Source organism: Bos grunniens, chromosome 10, assembly GCF_055505025.1.
Source record: "Bos grunniens cultivar Pamir isolate PY7600 chromosome 10, Bosgru_T2T1.0, whole genome shotgun sequence".
In the NCBI taxonomy this organism is placed as follows: domain Eukaryota; kingdom Metazoa; phylum Chordata; class Mammalia; order Artiodactyla; family Bovidae; genus Bos; species Bos grunniens.
The window spans coordinates 56072206-56091625 of record NC_141174.1 but is presented as its reverse complement, the minus strand read 5'-3'; the positions used below and the strand labels follow the sequence as shown (position 1 = coordinate 56091625).

Below are 19420 nucleotides of genomic sequence, written 5' to 3'. Positions count from 1 at the left end.
TTTTGTCCAACCAAGCTTTCCCTTACTGTAACAGAAGTTCCCTTATGCTTGTTTATGAAATTCAAAATTGCATGTTAATCAAATGAATTATGAGTCCAGTTGCTCTTAATAAAGGTGGGGGGGGGGGTTCTGTTTTTTGTTTTTTAAATGATGGGCCTGTGTAAAGAAATCAAAGGAATCTTATGTGGGTCTCTGATCATTTTTCTTTCCTGGTAGTGACTTGACAGACTCATGGCAAATAGAATTATTCATGCTGCAGTCTAAAAACTCAATCATCCTAAAATCTCAAAACGCAGGCACTGTTAGAAACTAAGGTCATCCCATGCTGGATATATATGTATGCAATACATATATATGTGGTACTCCCATTTACATGCATTGTTACAACATACGTTAGAAAGTGATTTGGTTCTGGGTCTTCACTTCAGTAGTGTCGCTGGGAGTCTTGGTGAAGACATGCTTAGACCTGACTCCCAGGAGAAACAGTAACTTGGGGACACTGTCTGTCATCGAAAGGAGAAGGGAAGACCAGCCACAACCTTCTGCCTTGACAGCCTGGTACATCTCAGAATCCCATGGATGTCGTTCCCTTGTTTTCCCTGGTCCCTGAAATTCACTCCACTGTTCTTTACTGCAAGCTGGTCTGTCTTTCTCTAGGGGGCCTTGCACTGGGTCAGGCCCCTTCCATGTGTTTAACACTGATACAGGTGTAATCAGGGACCCCAGAGTTTCACCCACCCTGTATGCTGGTCAATGGACCATTCGATTTCTCAGAGGTATGAGATATGGGACCTCTCAGAGAGTGGCTTCTGGAGTCAATCTTTTGCCACTTTAAGCCTCCTACAGGTATAGGTGTTCCAAGGTGAGTCTGTGTTGGTCGTTAAGGAAAGTGGCTGAGGGAAGATGGGAGGGAAGGACAAGAAGTCCACAGGGATCCAAGGACAGGGATCTGGACCAGTTCTTCAAAAGTTACCAACAATATTTGGGCAAGACTTTGTTTCACAAAAGCAGGCTGGCTACGCAGGTTTTTCTTAAGGGAGGGGTGGGTACATCCCATACTTGGCTTGTCTAATACTTCTGTGAGCCTTTGGAAAATATACAAATAATCAAGTAGGCTGCTAAGCAAGCACAGGAAGTACGAGGAGAATGGCAATGTGTGCCCTGCTCTTGGCATCAGGTGATGGGCTGGGGGACAGGAGACATGGCAGAAACTGTCAACAGAGTCCTTCTGAAAGCCCACCTCGCCAGGTGGCTCCAGCTCTATGCCCAGCAGCCTTAGGAAGGGCAGTGAGCCTGGAACACAGGCTGGGGCTGCTGGGTGTGAACCTGCGGGGTTGGCAGCAGAGGAGAGGGAACTATGCCTGGCTGTGGCTATCGGGGTGGGGTGTTCTGGAGTGGAGCTGAGCTATGGAGACTGCCGCCCCTCCCACCCCCACCATCGCCCGGCCGGGGGAGCGGGCACTAGTGTGGGTTTGCTTCTAAAAACAGGGACTTAAGGTGGCAGACCTCCTCTGGTTCCGCCGTGGCTGCTGCCAGCTGGCCCTGGAGAGCCAGGTGCCCATAGTCACTGGTCATTTGTGAAGCCAGTCCTCCCAACTCCTCCGGGTTAGTAACCGACTTAGTCATCTGGAAAAAGAAAACAAGCAAGACACAAACACACAAAGACACACAGAGAAAAGCATGAGAACCACGTGTTAATACCACTGGGAGCCAAAGGGTCTCATTCACTTTTAAGCTTGTGGCTTGCGTGTGGGGGCTGGACGCTGGAGAGCCCAGTTCAAGCAAAGCCCATGCTGCAGCCCACACGACAGGCCAGCGGGTCCTGGCTGGGTCAGGCGACATGCTCGGGTTCAGGCTGTGCAGTGTGGAGGCCGGGCCAAGGGGTCCACTCTCTGGGAGGTGAGAGCGGTAGCCTCCACCAGCCCTGCCCTGCGGGGTCACCAGGGGAGCCCCCCCGAGAAACCACAAGGGAGCCCAGCCCTGGGCAGGGCGCACCCCTGGTCATATGCTGCTCCCAGGCTGGTCTGGTCTCTGGGGACCCAGGAGCAGGTGCCATGCCACCGAGAGAGGGCACGAGGACAGGATCATCAGGAAATCATGCCTGCGGTGATGAGTAAGTCTAACGTTTTGGTGGCAGGAACTCACAGAACACAGCTTTGTAATAACACTGCTCTGAAGAATAATGATGTTTCAGTCATAAATTCAATGAGGAGAATACTGTAGCCTAAATGGTCAAGTTCTGCCCTTTTTACTCTGAAGATATTCTATAGTTATCTTCCGCTTCACAGAAAAACTCACCTTAGTGTACTCTATCGAGCTAATGTGCTTGCTTCTGTTTTTTTTTTTTTTTTTTCTCCTCTGACAAAAACGCCTCTTGTCTCACAGGGGCAGTCTTAAGCTGCCACCGACAGGTGTCCACGTCCCTGTTGGATCCAAGCCCTCCTCCCTCCGTCCCTCCTGTTCTCTCACTCTGGGTGACAATACTTCCTCACTCTTTGTGGCATTTGAAGTCCTTGATTTTAAAGGACTTGAAAACAAAAATCTGTTAAATGACTACACAACCATTCAAGCTGGACAGGAACATGGGCCCATCTAAGGCATGTTTACCAGGAAATGTCACAGGCTTTCGGGTAGAGGTGTGGGTGTGCAGGAAATACACACTGCATGCCAAGAGAACAAGGCTGTGCCCAGAGCTGCTCCACGTGACCCTGCCGTGAGGAGCACGATGACCCTGGGGGCCGTCGGTGTAGGGGGCTCTCACCCCCCAGGGCTCTTCACCCCTCAAAGCTCTAGCCAGTCCACCCAGGAGCAGCAATACTGGGCTCCTTAGGCGTGTGGACACCGAGGGTCAAGACAGGCGGGCTGAGAAACTTTCTTCCAGAAACTCCTGAGGCCACTGAAGATATTTTCGCCCCTTCTGTGATGCTCCCTGCTCAGAGGAGTCAGCACTGCTGGGCTGCCGGATTTGAGCCACGATGCCCCTAAGCGCTCCTGAGCAGGGCCAGCTCAGGGCCAACTCCAGCCTTCTCCTCGTCGCTGAGATGGGCACTGTTCCTTCCTCTGCAGTCCAAGTCCTTTTCAACAACATTGAGCCTGGCACAACTGCAGAGTTTCTAAGAACGAACAGCTGCCGCCAGGGGAGCCTCTGTGATCCAAGCTCAACCTCTAGTGGACACAAGACTACATGACAAAACCATCCGGAGAGGCGCCTGGCCTGATGGGGCAGGGACCACGAGGTGGCCCAGTCTGGTCCCTGCAACTCAGGCTTAGGTGGCAGCATCTAAGAGGCCATCTCTTAATTTTATCCTGTGACATGTGAGCCTTCGGAAGTTAAGAACTTTCTTACTAGGTCCTCGTATTAATGCTTTGAGGACAATACTTTTCTTTCCTTATACAACTTTTTAACCTATCAAGATAGTAGTCACTGAATCTCAATGCCATTTACAGCTAAATATCCATATAATACAATTCTGAATACATTACATTTTAGAAACAAAACAAAACAAAAAAGCCACCTCTAAAAGTTGCATGCCTTCTGTTGCCAGGAGAAAAAATTTTTCATATAACCACAGTGTTTCATTTTGCCTGAAAGACTGTCAATATTGTACTATTCATTATAAGCACTGTCCAAACATTAAAATTTGATTCATCAGACAATCTCAGTTTTGTCTCCAAATGCCTTCTCTTGTACTGTAACTTAAGCGTTAAAAACATCTCAAGTTTTCTGTGAGATAAATAGGATTTTGTTCTTTCTCTGTAACTCGCAACTTCCTTCTCATCTCCTCCCTTCTCTTCGCTCCCCTGTCCTCATGCCCAACTCTCAGTCATTTTCATCTGGAGCTTCTTCATGAGAAGAGTGTCCACTGTAGCCTGTGTCCAGTGGCCTGGGGCTTCTAGACCACAGGCAGCCAGAAAGACCACAGACTGGGATGAAGCTGGGGCCTGGGAGGAACTAGGAACACAGAGGGCTGATCTCTCTGCACCACAGACCCCAGACCTGAAGATCCAGTGGTGTGGTGGGTAAAAGGGCAGCCAGCAGCGGTGGAGCAGCCCCTTTTCTTCTTACCATTTCCTGAGCTGTTACCGCGATAGCTTTGGAGTATTTAACCACCGTCGTCTGATAGTCGACAAACGTCCCCTTCGGTTCTGGAGGAGTACCTTCATCCAGCTACAGGGGAGAGGAAAAGAGCCCAAGGGTCATCAGAGGCCTGTTCATTTTTGAACAAAATGAACAAAATGTGAGCTTCATTTTTCAGAATCAGTAACTTGGGAAAAATGGAGAGGCCTGCAGAGTTTTTTGGTCCAGAGTCAACAGAATCCCCCAGCTTCTGTGATAGGGACTTCTGTGACAGAGGGGCACACAAGTTACTCAGGGCACACAGACAAGGAGAGGCTCCCCGTTTGTTGGAGGAGAGTGGCAGGGCTGTCTGGAGGAATGGTGATCCAGTCAAGTCTTACCAGGTAAGGAGTATGCCATACACAAAAGGTGGGGAAGGAGTCTCAAGGAGCAGGATCAGCACTCAAGCATGTGCGGAGGTGTGTGTGAGTCGGACACATGCAGGAAGGTCAGAACGGAGAACAAAGAGCTGGGGGAGGACAAAGACCCTCCATCACAAAGGGCTTTCCTAGGAACGGTGTAGCCCAAAGATGTCTATGCTCTAGAACCCTTGCTTCTGATCTACCTTGGGGAAGAGAAGGAGGTGGAAACATAGGAAGAACTTGTTTATCTGACTCTAGTGCCACAAGAATTGAGAGATCAGTGTGGAGGGGAAGGGATAGAGGGTCTGCCCCTTGAAGGGCTGGAGATTTTACTGGCTCAGAAGACTTGATTTGAGACCTGGTTCCGAGACTTGTGAATGGGCCTCAAGCTGGGTATTTAAACTGGTTCTCTGGTCTTTCACTGGAAATTTCAAAGCTCATCATAAGGTTGTAATAAAGACCAACTGAGATGATACCCCATCTACATGAATGGAGTGGAAAGGATAAGCATGATAATGAAGATGATGATGGTGATAAAGTCCATGATGGTTATGAGGAAGGCAACCCATCCTCACCACCACCATCATCATGACTGTCACCACTGATTGCCAAACAATATTCTAGGTGAGGAGGCAAGGTGAACAGAAATGAATACAGCAAGAGACAGCAGTGAACAGGAGAGAGCTGTGGAGGGGGTGGGAATCAGGCTGGACCTATTTAATAAAGAAGTTTGTAATCATGAAGAAAATGGTGGGATCTGCAGTAGGCAATGATCTATCTGAGATCTCCCTGGCAGCTCTCTGCTAGACAGACTTCAGTCTGGGAACACACTAGGGACCACAGAGCAGTTAGGAAAAGGTTAGATGGAGTCTTCAATGGGAGCTACTTATCGTGAGCAGATCCCTGCTACAATGTGAGTTGAATGAATGTGTCACTGTAGCCTAGTATAATGTGCCTGCATAAACTGGATGTAATCGCTACTAAACCAACAACACAAACTCCAGGATAGACTTTTTTTTTTTATGTTTCTTTATCAGGAGATAGGGGGCCTCACTGGTCAAATGAGGACTGAGGTGTGGACTCACACACTCAGTATAAATTAACTGGGCATCTCGTAAGGGTCAGGCCACGTGCCAGGAACCTCCATATGAGATGTGGTGTAACTGCAAACGTGCCCGGATATTGGAGCTAGACGGCAGCTTAGAACACAGTGTCCACAGGCTGCCATGATGAACCTTTTCCCAGTGTGAAGACAATGAGAGCAGTAAGAACAAAGAAGTGACTATTTTAAAAAATAGGATTTAAAATTCATTTAGTTGAAAGAACTTTCCTTCATTCTGAAATTATAGTCTTTTTTTTTTTTGGTGTTAACATGTCCTTTATTTTATGGAATATTACTGATGTAGATACCAAGGGTTTTGTTTGTTTTGTTTCTTTAATTACCTTCCTTGACCAAAAGGAAAAAAAAAAAATCGCCCAAACACAAAAACAAACAAAGAAAAGTGACTTGATCATAAAATCCCAAAGACTGAGACTAAGCTCATTGAATGGAGGAAAACAAGGTTTAGAAAGCTTCAGTAATTTGCCCAAGGTTACCCAGAAAGCTTATTACTTCATGCTGCTAAGTGCTGCTAAGTCACTTCAGTGTCCGACTCTGTGCGACCCCATAGATGTCAGCCCACCAGGCGCTCCCATTCCTGGGATTCTCCAGGCAAGAACACTGGAGTGGGTTGCCATTTCCTTCTCCAATGCATGAAAGTGAAAAGTGAAAGTGAAGTTGCTCAGTCCTGTCCGACTCTTAGCGACCCCATGGACCGCAGCCTACCAGACTCCTCCATCCATGGGATTTTCCAGGCAAGAGTACTGGAGTGGGGTGCCATTGCCTTCTCCGTGGTAACCTATTAATTCTCAAACCTCTGTGCTTATATACAGAGAGAAAAGTCTCAAAGAGATCCTCCAGAGCAGAGGCTCTAAAAGTGTCAAGAACTGTACCCAAGTTAGAATTAACTTTGTGTACACTTGGGTTTTTTCTGTCACTCACTGCCTTTTGGAACTTCAGACAATGATTCTAATAGTATGTCAGTGTTTTAACCAAATAACCCAAGCTCAGAAAATGACATATTTATATAATATATACTTACATAATGTGTTGCTGCTTAGGTGATCAAAAGACCTGAGATATCACTTAATACAGAGTTCCCAGTGATGAGCAGGCCCGGGTGGGCTTAGCAAAGGAAAGAGACACTGTGTGGTACTTGGGATGTAAGGTCAGGGTAGATAGGAGTTCAGGAGCACCAGTGAAATCCCAGTCATAGTAAGTCCCCTACATATGAAGGAAATCTATTCCAAGAGCGTGTTTGTAAGTCCAGTTTGTTTTAAACTCCAAAAAGTTAGCCTTGGAGTTAACCAACTAACACAATCAACTATATAGCACTGTACACTGTAATAGGTTTATAATACTTTTTACACAAATAATACATACAAACAAAAAATAAACATTTAAAATCTTACAGTACAGTACCTAGAAAAGTACAGTAGTACTTTACAACAGCTGGCATACCAGGGCTGGCATCGAGTGAACAAGCAAGAAGAGTTACTACTGGAGGAGAGAGAGGAGGTAGGAGATGGTAGAGCTGAAGGATCATCAGCAGAAAGAGATGGAGGGCAAGCTGCAATTTCACTCATGCCTGACGTTGATGGCACAGGTTCTGGTTCCTTGCTGGAACCAGATGCATGTTTGCAACTTGAAGGTTCATTCATATATAGGGGACTTACTGTATATACTTTGCAGAACTGAGGGGGAAAAAACCCTCTGCTCATAGCCTCGGGGGCTCTTGTTATTAGCAGTTCCTAATTATTGCCCTCAGGTAACACCAGGCCTATTCCCCAGTACTTCCAAAAGAATCCAGTGTGTCCTAGGCTGAGAGCAGAGCTGTTACACCCCTGAAATCAGACAGTACAAGAGCCACTTTCCTTCTTGAAGAGCTATCACAATATGCAAGGCTCAAAGGCTATCAAAAAAGACTTCCCTCTTCTAGGGATTTATGCGACTCTTCCCTATAATAAGAGTGATGGTGAAAAGCACCTCCTAAGAAGGAAAAGATTATCATTTGACTTTCTAATTTGTACCTTGAGTTGCATTATTTAATATCGTTGGTAGATACAGGGCTTAATTTCAAAGTTTTGTTGTTCCGATTTTCTAAAAATCAAACAAGCCCACTAAGACTTAACTAAGGGCCTTGAGGAAGCGAATTCCATTCATTTTCTGCCAAACTGTGCAAAGCTGAAGCATGAGAAGCCCATGGCAGAAACTACTGGAGTGCTTTGACAAGGAAGCTTGGGGTCTCTGAGGGATCCCAGCACCCCAGCCCAGCTTGGGAGCTTATCAGTCTGATAATGTCTGCATAATGTTTAATGGGAATTATCCTAATGATAGTTTCAGGCTATCATCTCTTTACAGAGATACACACCAACCAATCTTCTCTAAATTAGCAATTAAAGACCACTTATTATCCTGAAAAACCACGTTAGTGTATTCACCATTGACAATGGACATTCCAAAACACAGATGAAGTCTGCAGTTCTTGGCTATGCTATCAGAGAATGGCAATTAGATGCTGATGAAGAGTTGTTCATTCTAATGAGCAGCAAGCTGGCACGACTAGGGAAGGATTCCTTGAGGACAGAGCACGAGATACTGTCGGGTCATCCTTTCCTACTGACCCAACTCAACTGAAGGGTCACTGGAGAAGAATTGATACCTCTGACATCTCTGTCTGCTGTTCTCTGAGGGTTTTACACTTACCATTTCAGTGGTCTCTGCAACGGGTTAGATGCCAGAACCATGGGGAGATTTTTTTAAATACTAGGATCCATGTTAAAAATAAATAAAGTAAAATAGATTAAATTAAATTAAAAAAAATACTAGGATCCACCACCCCACAGAGATTCCAAAGGATTAGGGCTGGGAGAGAGTCGAGGGATGTACATTCTAAAATGCTCCCAGGGATTCCAAAGGAGCCATTTTGAAGACCAGCACTTGGGAATCACTTCATTACTTCATTTTAGAGTTTGCTCCCTACAACAACTCTATGAGGTGTTCAGGGAAGGTAAATAATTACTTCCATCTTATAAGTGAGGGGACCAAGGATGCCTTCTCCATTTTTCCCCTGTGTAAATGTGGAAGGAAGGCTTACAAAAGTAAATGAATGAGTAATAAAGAATAAAGAGTATGCTGGACGTTCATTAAGCAGACCCCTCAAGAAAAGAGGAGGCTTGGCGGTGTCAGCCTGGACTGCCAGCTCCTTAGAGAAAAACCTCTGGGACCAAGTTCAAGGGAGATCTTGGAGGAAATGGAGTTAAGGAGTGCAGGAGGGCGTCTGGGAGCCCAGACCCACCTTGCTCATGGCTTCTGCGATGGCGTCAACCATACCTCCCACCAACCCCACTTCACTGGCAGCTTCATTCAGTGTCACCATGATGTCGTCCACGGCCTCTTTCATGAGCTGGGCGGCCTCCGTGATGGCATCGTGGGTGTGCTGTGCCTGAGAAGGAGGGGTCGGAAGAAGAAGATAATTGTAAGCTGTTTCCATAAGCAGAAGACAATGGTGCTTAATCTCTTTAAGAATTACTTCACTTTTTAAAAAAGATAACGTTAAAAAGCAGAATATAAAACTATATTCTCACTATGTAACACAAAAATGTATTCTCTATTTTTTCCTTTCCTTTTATTATATTTGTATACATTTCTTTGCCAGATAAATAAAAGCCAGAAGGACAAATAGAAAAAAATCTTTTTGGAATCAAAATGGAAAAAACCCCTGCAATTTCAACTAGCATCTTATGACTAATTTTATGTTACTATGTCTAGGGTGGTAGAAAAAGAATGCCACAGATTCCCTAAAATACAAATTGACAGATTTAATAGGAAAAGAAAAATGATATAAATAAAAAATGTGTTCACAACCAACACTGCTGCTGCCGCTGCTAAGTCGCTTCAGTCGTGTCCAACTCTGTGGGACCCCACAGACAGCAGCCCACCAGGCTCCCCCGTCCTGGGATTCTCCAGGCAAGAACACTGGAGTGGGTTGCCATTTCCTTCTCCAATGCGTGAAAGTGAAAAGGGAAAGGGAAGTCGCTCAGTCGTGTCCGACTCTTAGCGACCCCATGGACTGCAGCCCACCAGGCTCCTCCATCCATGGGATTTTCCAGGCAAGAGTACTGGAGTGGGGTGCCATTGCCTTCTCCGACACAACCAACACACTTCTATTCAAAGTTACCCCACACACTAGAATTCCATTTCTATAAACACGACTGGATTATGGAAAAATAAGTACAGACAGGAGAGAGAAACCTGCAAAAGGCTACATGGGCTTTGAAACTGAGTCACACATTATATTTACATGAGGTTGGAGGATGAATGGTGAAAGTTCTCCAGGGACAGACACTCTGCAGGCAAAGCTGGAGTGCTCATGAGTTCCCCTAGACAGTCCTCAGAGAAGCTTTAACAACACGTATGCAGTCCAGAGCAGGCACCGGCGAGTGAGTGCATGAAAGGCTGAAAGAATGGTAGTGCCAGCCTCCTTAGAAAACACCTAAGTGACAGCAAGATGAAGTGGGGAAGAGCTAAGGTCCTGAGGTCAAGAAAAAATTCTGGGGCTGAAATCTGTCTCCACTGCTAACTAGCTAAGTGGTCTGGGGTGAGGCTTCCTAAGCAAAATGGGAATGATTATAACCATGTTATGCAGTGAAAGTCTAATGAGGTGATATGGTTGCAGGCATCTTATCATTTATAATAAGAGCAGTCTAGTAGGGGACTGTGCCCTTACTCGGGAAATCTGACCTAATGCTGGGCAATTGGTGTCAGAATTCTATCGCACCAGGTACTGGATGCCCCCACACAGTGGTCACAGCTGCCCTGATGCTCCTCGGAGGAAGATGAACCCTTGAAAAGGACCAAGAAACTGCATCTTTACTTTAGTAGATGAGAAAGTAAGGAAGCCAATAAGAGATGGTAAGTGATAACTCCTTTGCATGATTAAATAAAAGAGAAGAGTTAGGAAGAGGCTACATGAGCCACACGAACTGGCTCAGCCTGTGGCATTGAAAAGTCACGGGAACCAAGCAGAGTCCTTTCAAATCAACATCTGATGAGATGTGAAATGTATTAATTATGGATGGTTATTCTCAAGGTGGGGCTTCCTATGTGGCTCAGTGGTAAAGAATCCACCTGCCAAGACAGGTTCAAGATGTAGGTTCGATCCCTGGGTCAGGAAGATCCTTTGCAGAAGGAAATGGCAACCCACTCCAGTACTCTTGCCTGGAGAATCCCATGGACAGAGCAGCCTGGTGGGCTACAGTCCATGGGTCACAAAGTTGAACACGACTTAGCGACTGAACCGTAACAACAACATTCTCAAGGCAATGGTGCTAGGACACAAACGTTAACTACTGACATTACTACTAAAATCACTTTAGAAGGTAATAATGTCAAATAACCTTGAGGAACAAAGATTACTTTGTTCCTTTGACTCTTCCCCAGACCAGTGTCCACCTTCTCTATTTCTCAGGCCCTCCATGGGGTTGGGAGGCACCTCCCTCCCAGACAAATTCCCCCATCTCCCTGGCACAGAGTTCTGGCTGCCACCTGGCTGGTTTCCTCACAGCTCCACCCTCTCATGCTCTGCCTGCAGAGACTGGCTCTGTTTGTCTCCTCCCTCCTCCCCTCCATCTAAATCCTAGCCCTTTTTTCAAGGGCCAACCTCAATACCACCTCCTCCCACAAGCCCTCCAGGGATGGTTGTGTGCTCATCAACCTTCCTCTACATTCCTACAGCCCTGAGAGGAAACTCAGGAGTCAAAGAGTCATCAGAAGGCAATGGCCTCAAAGTAAAGAACTGGGGGACAAGTGATGATGCCTGATTTCTGGTCATGGAAAACGATACAGCTTCTGCCTGGCTCTCTCTGAGGATGTGTGCCTTTGAAGTCTTCAGCCTCTATGTGAGAATGTTGGCTATCTTGAGGCTGTATGGCTGGCAGACTGCATGGTGAGACCACAGTAGAAGTAGCAAGGGGTGTTCCAGACCTCCAAAGTCCGGGTGATTTCTGCTCAGGAGCCAGACCCGGGAGTGACTGAGCCTTAGGTCCTTCAAGCCCCAGCGGCCATATGGCTACAGCTGCAAGAGGGACTGGGTGAGGACTGCCTCGTGGGGCCCAGTGGATCTGTACATCTGCCGGAGAGAATACAAAACTGGCAGTCTTTTAAAAGTCACTTCATTTCAGGGTGGCTTGTTTGTGGCAACAGCCGAGTGGGACAGCACCTAAGAAGGGCTCCTAACCCAGCCTTGGCATCAGAGAAGACTTCTCAGATGTGTCTAGGCCCTGGAGGAAGAATTCAGTCTCTCACAGGGTGAGGAGAAGCGGGGAATGGAGGCAGCTTCCAGGCAGAGGGGACAGCCTGTACGGAGGTCGAAGGGTGAGAAGGCATGTGCGCTGTGAAGAGGAGAGGAACGCCGTATGGGAAGGGTCTGGTGCAGTGCCTGGCACACAGCCCCTGCCCCCTTCTGCTGTCTCTCCAGCCAGGCTCTGAGCTCCTTGCAAGCCATTTGCTCTGCTTTCCTCTAGAAGATGGGTTTAAGGTGCTGAAAGAGACTCATATTTATTTTTGGAGGTATTTTTATAAGCATAGCCTTCACAGGCCACTGGTGCAAATCTCTCCTCTGGAGACTCATTCAGAAATAAATGGAGCCATCTTGGGACTTCCCTGATGGTCCAGAGGCTAAGATTTTGCACTCCTCATGCAGGGGGCCTGTGTTTGATCCCTGGTCAGGGACTAGGTCCCACATGCAGCACTAAAGATCCTGCATGCAGCAACTAAAAGACCCCACATGCAGCAATAAGACCCAGCACAGCCAAACAGGTAAACAGAAAAAAGAAAGAAATGGAATCATTTGTTTTTAGGCTTCAAAAGATCATGGGTGGCACACTTGGGGGCAGAGATGTGGTGTGTGTTGGGTGTGGGTCAGACTGGGCTCACTGGGGCTGTGATGACATGCCCCCACTCCTCTAACTGGACCAAGAAAGCCCAACATTCCTAAGGACGTTGGCAAGATGCCAAGGGTTAGCGTGTACTTGTATATGTGAAAGCCAACCTGTGGACCCAATGAGACTTTTGTTCAGTTTTAAAGTCTTGGTTCTTGTATCCTGGGCTGGGTATTTGAGCATTTTATAGACAATGCTTCATCTTAGGTGTCAGACAGAGGCCAGGAATAACAATAAACATCAAACCACAGAAAAGCGGCAATGCAAGGACAGCCGCTAATTTGCAAGGGACATTTCCAGGGGACCCTTCTGTGCTAAGCACTACGCTGAGTGCCATACACCTTCTGAAATCCCTACAGCACTCTGGAAGGTGGGGATTGGATGAGAGCCCTCTGACAGGTGCAATCTGGAATGGGAGCTTAAGCACTTAGAGCTTACAGGCCTGGTGGAGGACAATCGCCACTTACCAGCTGGCCATTTGCTGAGCCTAGGCCACCAGTCAAAAGGGAAATGAACCTATGGCTAGATCAGGTCAGGTTTACCAGCACTCCTGAAAAACCTTAATGGAGGGAATGTGCCATCTACAAGGGGGAAGTTTCAGCCTGTCCCTCTAAACAGGGTGCTTTTAAACAAAGTAAAACAACCAGGTACCATGTGGCAAAAGCAAGAGACCTCAGGATCAGGAGCTATCCAGAAAGTTGGCTGGGCGCCCCCTCACCTAACATCCTGGCATCAGCCTGGCCCCAGCTCTGTCAGCCACTGCGGCCTCCACACCTGACCATGAACTTATTACCAGTTCCCCAATTTTTTCCCGGAGGCTCACTCCTCGCCTCCCATGGCCTAGACTGCATGTGTCTTTCAACTCCAGGTAGCCGGCCACTGGATGAAACCCAGCCCTGGAACCTCACCCACTGCTGAAAACTAAGACATTTGGTTGATCTTTGTCCTCAGTTCCTAGGAACTTTTAACCCCTTAGTATTTCCCAAATGATCACACAAGTGTCTGTTATTTATGGTGGCCACACAGTAGCTTATGCCAACAAGATCTCATGGGGCCATTAGGTAGATTCAGAATGGGGCTGGCTGGGTCTTTAAGCAACACAGTATCACCCTGACTGCCACATCTGGGGAAATGAGGGGGAATGATGGAATGGTTCGTCATATGACTAAACTCAGTCCATCAAGGCTACTTCGTGAAATCCCAATAAAAGCTCTGGACTGGAAGCTGGTGGGTGATGCACAGCAGTAAACGGGAAGGGTGACACATCCTGAGGATGTGGGAGTTGCAAATTTGAGACCCTCCCAGATCTCACGCTCTGGGTTTCTTCTTTTGGCTGGTTATATCCTTTATCATGGACTTCTCAGGCGGTGCTTGTGGTAAAAGAACCCGCCTGCCAATGCAGGAGACTTAAGAGATGTGGGCTCAATTCCCGGGTAGAGAAGCTCCTCCAGAGGAGGGCACAGCAACTCACTCCAGTACTCTTGCCTGGAGAATCCCATGGAGAGAGGAGCCTGGAGGGCTATACAATCCATGGGGTCATAAAGAGTCAGACATGACTGAAGTGATTTAGCATGCACACACACGCATCCTTTATAATAAAAGTGTGATTGTAAGTAGAGCAATTTCCTGAGTTGAGTTGTTTCAGAAAATTAACCAACCTAAGGAGTGGTGAGAACCCCTGAATGTAGCCAGAGCTGGTCAGAGTAAGAGAGGTCTAGGGAGCCTGGAGCTTAGGGCTGGTGTCTGAATCGAGGGCAGTCTAGCAGGGGCCTGTGGTCTTACCCGGGGAATCTGACCTAATGCCAGGTAGTGGGAGAACCATACTGCCCAGGTACCATGCAGTGGCCGTGGCTGCCTTGATCCACCTTAGGGAGACAGGAGCCTTCCAAAAGACCCAAGAAACTCCTTTGGTAGATGAGAAGGTAGTGAGAGATGGGAAACGATAACTCTTTTGAATGATTAAATGAAATAGGAGAACTCCAACAAGAGGCTATGTGAGCCATAGGAAGGTGAAAATTGAAAAGCCACGGGAATCAAGAAGAGTCCTTCAAATACAACATCTGATGAGATGTGACATATGTGATCATGGATGGCTATCCTGCGGGAACTGTGTCAGAACGCAAAGCTCTCTCCCCGAGGGATGTGATGGAGGGGAGCTGGTCATTTTAGGCCAATGGTGGATTTCATGGCACGGAGAAGGTAAAACAAAATGCGCAGATTGCTTCATTTTGATGGAAGCCTGAAAAATGACATCTGTACATAATTCTTCAGAGAGAGAATCTCACATAAATATGATCTCATTGATAAAAAAGGTAAAATATAAGGTGCACGTTTCTGTAAATCTCACTTAGACTGAAGTGACTATGGGTGGCAAAAAATGTCAGCAACTCTGTGCTTTTATAATAAAGCAAGTACACATTTTGAGGGAGAAGAGAGCGACTGGCCAAGTTATCTGGTTTTCCATAAAGGTATAGTAAGGGATCAGAAGCTAATTTGGGGAGTGGCAGAAGTAAATCACAAAACAGTTCTCTGAAACTCCCTGGAAAACATAAAGGACACTTCCCATACCAAGCATCAAAACCTACAAAAATACATCCTTGTTCTTGGCTGTCCCAGAAATGAATCACCCAGAATTCTGTTCTCCTTCATTCCACATATTAAAGTTTTACAGATACTTAAAGGGCCAGCTCAGAGTCTTTGAAGCCTGCTCCAATTACTCCATGCCTCACCCAGGACTGCTTTCTCTAACTCCAATGGCAAACCTCATCTTGATCACACTGCGGAGGCCAAACCCCACATGCAGGCAGCTTGAGCACACCAGCTTCAGACAGGGAAAGACACAGCAGGCTCTCAATTAAGGCAGGCTTAGCCATACAAGGACATCTGGAAAGGGGAGCTGGCAGGCTCAACAATGAGGTTGTTATCTTAGAATCTGGAGGGGCTCCTTGTTTTGTTCCTCACAGAACAACACAGGAGAAAAATCAGACTTCACTCCTCTTTGGAAACAAGTCTGAAGTCGAATTCCAAGGGAGCCTTACTTCTTTATTACAATGTTTCAACTACAAAGCCCAGTAAAGCAGGCGTGGACATCACAGGAGTTTGGAAAATGGAAGAAAAGGCTACTAGGGCAGACCTCACCTTTAGTAGAGAGAAAAAAACAACTAATAACGAGAACTGCCCAGTGATGGACACCAGGGGATATTTGTTGGAATGTTACAGGCAGAAGTTGGAAGGTCCCTTCAAGGAGGATGGGGGCGGGGGAATGAGTGGGGGAGGGTTGGTGGGGGCCAGAGCTCTGGAGGTAGAGAAGGAGTGTAGAAGGGGCTCAGTGGGATGGGGTGAGGTCATACACCAAATGCCTTGTACTCGTGATTCATTAACACCAGGCTCTGGGCCTGCCTCTTTTTAATTTTTTTCTTGCTAGATCAAAGCCACTGAAAACCATTCAACCACATTTTAACCACATTTCCTCTGCAAACAAGGACTGTGACACCTAATACATACATACATGCATATATCACCTAACACACAGCAAGTAACACCTAGTGAATATTTGCCCAAAGAATTAGCAATCCCCTGAATCCAAGGGGATTAAGTCTCTGCATTTGGCCTCTTAGGAAAGAGGCTGCAAGCCCAGGTGCAGTGTCCCGGGCTCCCTGTGACAGGCCTGGAGGAGTCAGCAGACAGCACGGGTGATTGCTGTTGGTGAGAGGATCCACAGCTAGTCCTGAGCTGCTGTCGCTCATCACACGTCTTAGTTCCTCACCTGGTGCTTTAGGCCTTTCACTGGAAATGACCCCACGCTGGTCTCCAGCCACCACCTCCAATCAGAAGATGTCATTATCAAGCTTACAGTGCTGACTACAAATGCTCAACCATGAGTTTCCTTGGCAAAAAAACAGACTTCCACGAGGACCTCAGAACCCACAGTCCCAGCAGATGTGCTAATATTGTAAACATGCAGAAGCATCCTAATTTGAGTTATTCTCTGAGAACAAAACTCCCTCAGGTTAGGAGTAGAGATGCGGCATTTAAACAGCCCTGGAGAAAAGACAACCCAGAACTGAGTCTTGAAGGTGAGTCCTGGCTCTTCCAGTTCAGGGATGGAGCAGAGTGGGTGGGCCTGACTCTGGGACACCTATCACTAACACATCACAGCCAAGAGGGCGTTCTTGTTCTTGCTCTGCCCAGCGCTTCAGCAACTAGACTTATTTCGCCAGAAGACTCAAAACAACTTGAGGGCCGAGGCTGGCTCTCAATATTTTTAGCATCCCCAGAATTAGTCTCTTAAGAGTTGCCAGATGCATGAGTGAAAAACTGAACATAGAGGCTGCAAGTCAAAACATTATCCATGCTGTTTCCAGAATGGTGTTTCTAGACTATTGGTGGGTTGTCATCATCCCACATTGCTCACAATAAAGCCCCAGCTGCTCCATGTGGGGAGGAAGCCGGTCACAATACAACCTGGACTCCCCTCCCATCCCACTGTCCCTACACTCTCCATGCCCTATACACACCAGCATGTACGTGCTCAGTTAGGTCTGACTCTTCGTGACCACATGATCTGTAGCCTGTCAGGCTCTTCTTGTCCATGGGATTCTCCCGGCAACAATACTGGAATGGGTTGCCATTTCCTTCTCCAGGGGATCTTCCAGACCCAGGGACTGAGCCCGAGTCTCTTTGTGTCTCCTGCATTGGCAGGTGAATTCGTTACCACTGTACCACTGGGGAAGCCCAGGCCAAGTGCTAAAAAGATCCCAATCCTTCTATAACTCTAACTATACCTTTGCAGATGCTGTTTCCTCTTCCTACCATGGCTCTAGCTACCCTTATATGCCAGGTAATTTCCTTTTGTTGAGACACATCAGCCCTCCTCCCTGTATCTCTCCTTGACCCTCCCAGCCCTGCTCCAGGCTGAGTCCGCCGTGTTTCCGTAGGGTGCAGGCTCAGCCCTGTCCCCACACGCACCTCATCAGACATCTCCGGCAACTCAGCAGAGACGTCAGCTTCCACATGTGTACAATGCGAACCACCTATGTCACAGAGTTTTTATGAAGATTAAATAGGATGAGGGCATAAGATGTCGTAAATGACATAGAGTCAGCACTCAATAACTATTAGCTCCGAGAACACTATTTGTGATTCTGACTCAGTCTAGAGTTTTCTCTGCTATACCGCTTGACTCATTTGAAGATCTTAGAGATACAACAAAACACACTAAGAAATACATATGGATCCCTGGAGCTTATAGGTCAGCATCCTAGAGAAATCTTTCCAGTAGTGCTCCCTCAAGTCAGTCTGCTTAGAAGAAGACATTCAGATCAGATGACTTAATGGAGGAACCTGTTAGAACAAAATATGAGTGTAGTGGGAAGCCTCCACACCCTCTCCAGGTTCTAGAAACCTGAGGAAACTTAAGGTTCATGCTGGATTTACAAGTAAAACAATCACTCTGACAAAATCATTCCCAAGAGAAAAGAACACGCTGCCACCATCTCTGGCCACTTAAAGTACCCGAGCGACACATCAGGCTGAAGAAATGTTCCACTTGCAAACTGGTGAGGGAGATTTTCATATTAAACTACTGTCCCCAGGCAACAGCGGCATATGCCACAGGTGACCGGGCACCATGTTACTCTTTGAACTTAACTACCAGGAATGGAAATGACACTTACTGGAAAACAACAGAAGTTTGCTTTGTGTAAGCTGCGTGTCAACACCAAGTAGGTGCCTGGCTGGTATGGTTTTTATTCCTGTAATAACCACACAGTATATTTTTCTTTCCCAAGGACTCTTGCCTCTACATACCTGAGCTCTAGAGCCTGTCAGCCTCAACTACTGACCCACACAATGCAGTTACTGAAGCCCATGAGCCTAGAGTCTGTGCTCTGCAACAAGAGAGGCCACCGCAATGAAAAGCCCATGCACGACAACAAAGAGTAGCCCCCGCTCCCCGAAAGTAGAGAAAGCCCATGCGCAGCAAGAAGACCCAACACAGTCATAAAATAATAATAAAATAATTAATTAAAAAAATGCCACCATCCAAAATGTGGAGGTGCCTTCCCTGGAGGGATATGATACAGAGGAACTTCTGATGGCTTCTCAGTGTCCTTGGTGAGTCCCTAGCATCCTGAGTTGTACCTTGGGGTTTCCTCCGCCTTCCTTGGCTGCATACAGCATCTGCAGGGCAGACTCTGCGAGCGTCTTGGTCTGGTCCAGCACCGTCATCTGCTGCTGATGGTCCAGAATCTTGGAGGCGACACCCACTGCAGCTAAGATCAAGGGCTCAAAGTAGCTCGCCAGCTGTGTCACCTTTCAAAAAAAAACACACACATACATGAGTCTCCTTTAGGGGTCCCACTGGTGACGAGGGAGCTTCCTGGGTGGCTCAGTGTGCCAAATCAGGAGATGCAGGGGCTGAGGGTTTGATCCTTGGGTTGGGAAGATCTCCTGGAGGAGGAAATGGCAATCTACTTCAGTATACTTGCTTGGAAAATCCCATGAACAAAAGAGCCTGGTGGGCTGCAGTCCATGGGGTGGCAGAGAGTCAGCCACGACTGAGCACAGCACTACCACCGGCGGGGAGAGTGGGGAGAGACGAGGGCAGAGACGGAAAGAGTTGCAGGGAGAGGGAGATCTGCTGGACTCCACTTTTGTTTTTCTCTACTGTACATCCATTGCTATGAACTACAGTCGCCATGTTCCATTTATTAGATCCTCGGACCTTATTCCTTGTTCAGCTTCAATTTTGAGAGTACTTGTAATGAATGAACTCTTGCTTGGATTTCTATTCCTCTGGGAAGTTCTCTGTCTCTCTCTGATCATAGCAGAAGTGCTAAGAAATCTGTCCTGAGATCCAGAGTTAGGTGTGAGAATTTTACAAATCTTACATAGTTTTAAC

The 19420-nt window shown here is 47.0% G+C and overlaps 1 protein-coding gene across 40 annotated transcripts in view; it reads right to left on the bottom strand.

Moving 5' to 3' along the window:
* The window catches only part of TLN2 (talin 2), a 496882-nt gene that overhangs the window by 59341 nt on the left and 418121 nt on the right, over positions 1–19420 (bottom strand). For 38 of the 40 annotated variants that reach the window (XM_086321322.1, XM_086321363.1, XM_086321331.1 and 35 more), the window contains 4 exons: positions 18661–18831; positions 8877–9023; positions 4067–4168; positions 1507–1626 (listed from right to left, as the gene is read on the bottom strand). In XM_086321322.1, the coding sequence (XP_086177448.1) occupies positions 1507–1626; positions 4067–4168; positions 8877–9023; positions 18661–18831 (540 nt within the window). The remainder of the gene's footprint in view (positions 1–1506; positions 1627–4066; positions 4169–8876; positions 9024–18660; positions 18832–19420) is intronic. The other 2 variants (XM_086321364.1, XM_086321365.1) reach the window with 1 other exon arrangement.